At 37.5% G+C, this 7,180-nt stretch overlaps 1 protein-coding gene across 1 annotated transcript in view; it reads left to right on the top strand.

Moving 5' to 3' along the window:
* Positions 1-7,180, top strand: part of leo1 (LEO1 homolog, Paf1/RNA polymerase II complex component) — a 20,137-nt gene that overhangs the window by 7,279 nt on the left and 5,678 nt on the right. Inside the window, exons 5-10 of the mRNA XM_043677386.1 lie at positions 635-780; positions 2,651-2,735; positions 2,901-2,995; positions 4,754-4,888; positions 6,006-6,141; positions 6,327-6,513. Coding sequence (XP_043533321.1) covers positions 635-780; positions 2,651-2,735; positions 2,901-2,995; positions 4,754-4,888; positions 6,006-6,141; positions 6,327-6,513 — 784 coding nt within the window. The remainder of the gene's footprint in view (positions 1-634; positions 781-2,650; positions 2,736-2,900; positions 2,996-4,753; positions 4,889-6,005; positions 6,142-6,326; positions 6,514-7,180) is intronic.

Genomic DNA, 7,180 nt, shown 5'->3' on the forward strand with positions numbered 1-7,180 from the left:
CTCCGCCCCCACCCCAGTCTGATCTATCACCCTCACCTTGACCTCTTTCAACCTATCACATTTCCAATGCCCCTCCCCCAAGTCCCTCCTCCCTACCTTTTATCTTAGCCTGCTGGACAAACTTTCCCCATTCCTGAAGAAGGGCTTATGCCCGAAACGTCGATTCTCCTGTTCCCTGGATGCTGCCTGACCTGCTGCGCTTTTCCAGCAACACATTTCCAGCTCTGATCTCCAGCATCTGCAGACCTCACTTTCTCCACATTTATGGATTACTAGTCCAGTAATGTAACCACTGTGCTACTCTACCTTTATTAACACTTCATGAGGCTTCAATAGCTATAACTACTTTCATGCCAGACAATAGGATAAGCCTGTCCCTTACAGCATCAGATATTTATGGAGTTCCAGAAGCAGTATGATAAGGGGTTGGGCCACTCACATGTCACCGATAAGAATATTTGGCTGAACGTCTGCCCAGAATTTCTGGCCTCCCCTTTCTTGGACCTTATGAAATGGAGTTTAAGTCCTGCATTCATCTGACGTGGGGCAAACAGTATAACTACTAAACCAAGGGTCTGATCGATATTTTGTTTGCTTCTACTTTTACCGCTTAATGATTTACTTTTTACTTTAGGATGAGTATGGCATGGATCAGGAACATCAAGAAGAAGAACCAATCCCAGAAACTCGGATAGAAGTAGAGATTCCAAAAGTGAACACCGATTTAGGAAATGACCTGTATTTTGTTAAACTGCCTAACTTTCTTAGTGTGGAGCCCAGGTACTTCAGACCCATATGTTGACGACATCTTGAATATTAGTATGATTGTACAGGCCACATTGATTAATTCACAGCAGAGATACAAAGAACTGTTTGCCCCCTCTCAGCACATCCATAAATGCATTGTTCAGGAACTTGCTTCCCCCACTAGTCTATTCAGAAATCTATTCGACATGTTGTGTAAAGAAGGACTTGTGTCTTAGTTGCCTCCTTTTAAGTGCAAAATCCCAAATATCTTCACTTTATTTATTCTGTCCTTTGATGATTTGGATCAGTCTTCCAGCTGTTCTTTTGGTTTGGCTCCAGGCTTGATTGGCAAGCAAAACTGTCAGAGAGACCATGCTATAACATGGTCCATAAGAGCAGGGTTTGTCCAGTTAGCCCCTCAAGTCCCTCTTGTGCCAATCATTGAGATCATGGCCAATCTTCAGCCTATCTTCTTCTGTCAGATTTGCCCCATATCCCTTAATACGTTGGTAATGTACAACTAACCTAATCTTAGATTTGAAATAAACTGTTGATCTAGCACCAGTTTCCTTTTGCAGAAGTGCATTTCAATCTTGTACTACTCTTTTATATGTATAAGTGTTTTTTAGTTTATCTCCTGAAAGGTATTTTTAATAGCTATACTATCTAGTCCCAGACACCCTCCCCAACATAAGAATACATTTTCTCTATGTGCCACTCTGCTGCCCTTAATAACTTGAAAACTTTGACCAGATCACCTTTTAATCTCCTTACTTTCAGGTAATAAACTCTAATTTTTATAGTCTCTCCTTGTAAATCAGGTTAATGCCGTAAAAAGAAACTGTGCTGCATTTCATTCTAGGCCAAGATACCTTTTTCAGTTGAGGTGCCCAGAACTGCTCTTCATTCACCAGCTGTGGTTTCACCATGGATTCATATAGCAGTAGCATAACTTTTACCTCCGTGGTTATTTTAGTATCATTATGTTGTTACATTTTAATTTTGTGTACACCTTCCAAAGCTTTTTGGTCCTTCAGTACTCCTCGTCTTCAGCATTTAGAAAGTACTCTGTAAATGGATGATCTCACTTTTGCCCACATTAAAACCCATTGCCCATTCAGTTAATCACAATTAGCTTTTTATAATTTTCACTCATTGCTAGCTTTCTTTGTGTCATTTAGATTTGAATCCTTTCTTTCTTATCATCCAATTTGAGTCTCTGACCATCATCATTATGTAAAGCAGTGCCAGAAAATACAAAGTGTGGTCATACTCCCTCTAGCTTGCATTCTGCTGATTTGGCCGTTGAATCAGGAGAATAAACTCCCACTCTAGAGACTTAAGTGCGTAATCCAGACCCTTAAAGTACTAGTTTTGGACACACTTTTCTCTGTCACAGACTGAAGATAAAATTCACTCATATTATGATTGCTGATACCTATGGGCACCTTCACTTCAACTAATGAATTAATTCTCTTACCAAGGTACAGGTATAGCTGGTGAGACAAGTAAAGTATGCAATCAAACATTTCCTTTGTTAAATTACATTGATTAATGGCAGGTATACTTTGGTCATTTAAAAAAAAATTATATATACCACAAAACTGTTTTTGTGATAAATGTTAAAACTTAGTTCTCATCTTGTTGACTAGCTGTTAAATTATTTATATTTTGGTTTGCTGTGTGTCCAACTGTTAGCTGAAATCATTAGCTTCTGGTGTATTCTACATCATTACCTGGGCTAGGCAGACTAGCTTGGTAGGTTTGTGACATCCTTTCTAAATTTGTATAGAATACACCAGGAGTATTCATAGCAATCTTGTTTGAGAAAATACTATAGTAGTCATGGCCACTTGTAGTCAGTTTTCAAATTACAAACTTTTTGTATGGGTTTCTGTTTTAGACCATTCGATCCCCAGTACTATGAAGATGAATTTGAAGATGAGGAAATGTTGGATGAAGAAGGAAGAACCAGGCTTAAATTAAAGGTAGTATCTACTCCATAGGATGACTATTAAACTCAGCTGAGAACTAAGATCTTGTTGCATGTCCTTTGTTTCGAACGATGGCAGAAGTTGTTATTATACTTTCTCAATAAGATAGTACCATGGACATTGACATCTTCAAAGTGAACTTTTACTCTCTGGTCTTAGGTTGAAAACACAATTCGCTGGCGAGTACGCAAAGATGAAGACGGAAATGAAACTCGCGAAAGTAATGCTCGAATAGTAAAATGGTCAGATGGAAGGTTGGTAATATTTGTTATAAATAAAATGTGAATGACCAAGGTTATAGAAGCTGAAATACAATTTTCTAATGCATTTTACATTTTAATATATTCTGATTTGTCATGAGGACCTTGATTTAAGTTTGCTAACAATTTGTTGCATATCCATGAGAAATCACCAGCATTGATGGTCATGATCCTAGCAATGTAGAAGGAATGCTACTTTAAGAGTAAATATAAATGTGGGCGTTCATGTATGTATACAATAATGCATTTGTGGTAAAGAATGGGTGACAAAGAGACAAGTATTTTGAATGTCTGCTGTTGACATTGTGTCTACCATCAGTAGGGAGCCTCTTATGTTATGGAGCCTCTTAAAAAAGAATGCACTTACAGAAAATGTGAACCTGATGGGGCAGGAATACTATACCCACCAGATATACGTGTTTACTTTTGAGAGCCCCAGTTTATACTGCTTATTTTCAGAGCTCTGAAATCATGTGGGGTCAACATAAGAACCTAAAAGCATGTACAGAACTCTGCTCATCAGTTAGTACGTGTTGTAAAGTTAACAAACAGGCATTGAAAAGAAAAGACTATTCCAGTCATACAAACTAAGTTGTGTTCAAGGTGATCACTAGGGCTTTTTATATTCATTTATATTTAAGGATTTGGCTTTACCTTAGTTGCAGATATATGCTACCTTATGTGTTGTTTCTGAAACTGCCTTTCATAACTATTAAACATAAATCCATTACTAAATTTGACAAAGTACCAAGCAATTTTTAAGATTATCTTGAAGCAGTAATATTATCATGCAAATTTAATTACTTTTCAGTTACCATGAGCTTATTTTGGGGTCCTAACAGAACTGCTTTATGAGTGTATTCTTCCCACTTAAGAATTTTGACACAAGAGCAGCGTTGCTGTCTGAATATCATAATAATAAATTCAGTTAGGAATATGTGAACAAGAGTAGACCTGCTTCACCATTAAAGAGACCATGGTAGATCTGAATCTCTAGCTTCAACGATCTTCCCATTTTTTGTGCTTATTGTACAAATATTTATTAATCTCCAATTTCAAACTACCAATTGAGCTGACATTGTCTGTTGTGGGAGGGAGTTCCATAATTTACCACCCTGTGCATTCCTTGGGTTGTGGTTAAGTGTATCTTGTGGTTCAGCCAGTTGATTCACTGAAATGTTGTACTGTACATTGGGGTTTTGGGGGAGTCTGAAGAGGAGTTGGGGATGAGTAGGAATTCCCAATTCTAATTCCTTTGCTGGAGAATGTACTTTGATCAGTGAGCAGGCAGCTATGTTAAATGGAATTCAGCTCATTCAGCCACTTTGCCACACTGAGTTCTCATGTTTATTACAGAGGAGTATTGATGGATTTCGTTCTCATTATTTTGATCATGTAATGATGTGCAGTGTTCTGGAACCTAACTGAAAGGTGGCATAGAAACAACTGTATTTTGAAACACCGGCAAGATTTTTGTTATTGTTTTGTTGAGCTTGAATTACATAGATGTCTGATATAGGCAAGTTCTTAAAACAAGTTGGTTCAAGGTTATTAGGAACCACGACATAGTGTAAATATGTAGTCTGCCTCAATTGCCTGAATAAAATTTTTGAACTCATAACTGACTCCTTAAAGAATTCTTGTGATGAAGTTCAATGACCTGTGAGTTTCTGAATTTCATTTAAAGACACAGAAGTCAACATGTTTTTGCAGTTGACATGCAAATAATGATAGTTTCTTTTATTATTGTAGTATGTCCTTGCATCTTGGAAATGAAGTTTTTGATGTCTACAAAGCTCCACTTCAAGGGGATCATAACCATCTATTTATTCGACAGGGAACTGGTTTGCAAGGTCAGGCAGTCTTCAAAACCAAACTTACTTTCAGGTACGTTGAACCCTCAGGAATTGAAAATACAGGTCTGATGTTTAATAAACCGTAGTGAAAACATGTGTAACACACCAGGCCCTTCTCAAAAGGATGCTTATGTTTGGTAGTAATATTTGTGACTATAAACCTATTTTTGAAAAAAGGCTACTCGTGCAGTGGAAGCTTATGAAAGGCTTTATGGAAATGGCCTGAAACACTGTCAGTTCTAGTTCTCAAATCTAAGCTGATTCAATGCCAGTGTTACTTTTTATGGTAAACTGTGCAAATTCAAGAAAGCAAATGTTTCCTTCATGGGGCCTATTAAAGAAATTGAGTCAACGTTTTTGTTTATCAAAAATAATATTTCTGTAGTATCACAAAAGTTGCGACCTTAGTCATGAGCCAGGTTTGAAGTGCAGAGGAAGTTGCTGAATGTCTTCTGTGCGTGCTCAAGTGCCCTCTTCTGGTATGTGACCGTTAACTGGTATTGGCAGGCTCTTTGACTGAACATTGGATCCCAGCTGATCCTTTTCTCACCTGAAAATAGGGTGAATAATCAGAGTCTTTTTTTCCCAGAGTGGAAATGTCAAATACTAGGGGGTGTAGGTTTAATGTGAGAGGGGGAAAGTTAAAAAGAGATGTGCAAGGCAGATTTTGTACACAGAGGGTAGTAGGTGCCTGGAATATGCTGCCAGGGGAAATGGTAGAAGGAGACAGGATGGCAACATTTAAGAAGCATTTCGAAAGACACATGAACAAATTTAGACAGATATGTGAATAGCCAGGGAATAGAGGAATATGGCCCATATGCAGGAAAATTGGATTACTTAGAATGATGTCATGGTTGGTACAGACAGGTGAACAAAAGAACCTGTCCTATGTTCCAAATTAAATGCACTTTACAGATGATAGCCAGTGGATTATTAGAGTAAATGGTTATTTTTCTCTCTCTGAAGCCAACTGTGATGCCCTAATTCTATCTCATCTAAAATCAGTAGCTCACTGAGTTTGCATCATGCTGCATAGCATATTTATACTGAAGACTTAAAAAATAAATGGAATAGTTTTTATGATAAATATGGCCTTTTTACAAAAGATGTTAGGACTAAGTCATCTTTATCTGAATGTATCACAGGCCTCACTCTACGGACAGTGCAACTCACAGGAAGATGACCCTGTCTCTTGCAGACAGGTGTTCAAAAACACAAAAGATTCGAATCCTTCCCATGGCTGGTAGAGATCCGGAATCCCAGCGTTCTGAAATGATAAAGGTAGATGAATCTTAGTGAGAACTATTGGAAAGTATTGAAATGGAGGTACATTGTCTTAAAAGCATTTACATATATGGAACAATAGTTAGTTATCAATGGAGTAAATTTCTGCGTGTGCATTCGTGACTACTCAGAATCACTTTGAAGTGAGGTAGAAATGTAAAAGCGTATTTTGATTTTGACAGAAAGAGGAGGAGCGTCTAAAAGCTTCTATTCGAAGAGAGTCTCAGCAGCGCAGAATGAGAGAAAAGCAGAGTCAGAGAGGCCTTAGCTCCTCTTACCTGGAACCTGATCGGTACGATGAGGAGGAAGAAGGTGATGAGACCATCAGCCTTGCAGCCATCAAGAACAAATACAAGGGAGGGGTTAGAGGTAAGGAACATGATCGAGATCTTTGTGTACAGATCAGTTTGTTCTCACAGAACAATAAAGCATCGTTCAGTTACGAAATTTCCTTTCATATCACCACTGTGATTCTTTTCTACTGCAAAAAACAGTAATTTTGTGAATGTTATTTTAATTTTTTTACTTGAAGTATTACACCAGCTTGTATGAATAGTTAGTGTGTCCAAGTAGAATTGTAGATGATGCAAATCCTATCTTAGTTTATGAGTCTTGAACCCCCAATTACAAATGTGAAATAAATCTAGATTATTTTTAAATACCATGTAATACTTTCACCGCTAAAGTTAATAAATGTGTAAAGGTGTAAAAAAAAATTGTTTCAAATGAAACAGCAGAAAGAAATTGCAGGAGCGCGTGGCTAATTTAGTTTCATTCTCGTCAGCAATTGTGGGATGAAAGGAAATGTTCAGCCATTTTAAAAGCAGGATTCCTACTCCCACTTTCCATGCTTAGCTTACTGAGATGCTTTCTTGTTTTGGTGTTAGTGTCATTTTGATAAAAATAGCAGACAAGGATATATAACTAAATTAAGTCATTTTAGTGATTTGACATTGACAATTGATATTCTACTGCTGAAAAGCTGAATGTAACAATTCTGATATTTCTGAAAGGTTTGCATTGAAATTTTCAAATG

This window comes from Chiloscyllium plagiosum, chromosome 36, assembly GCF_004010195.1.
Source record: "Chiloscyllium plagiosum isolate BGI_BamShark_2017 chromosome 36, ASM401019v2, whole genome shotgun sequence".
Lineage (NCBI taxonomy): Eukaryota > Metazoa > Chordata > Chondrichthyes > Orectolobiformes > Hemiscylliidae > Chiloscyllium > Chiloscyllium plagiosum.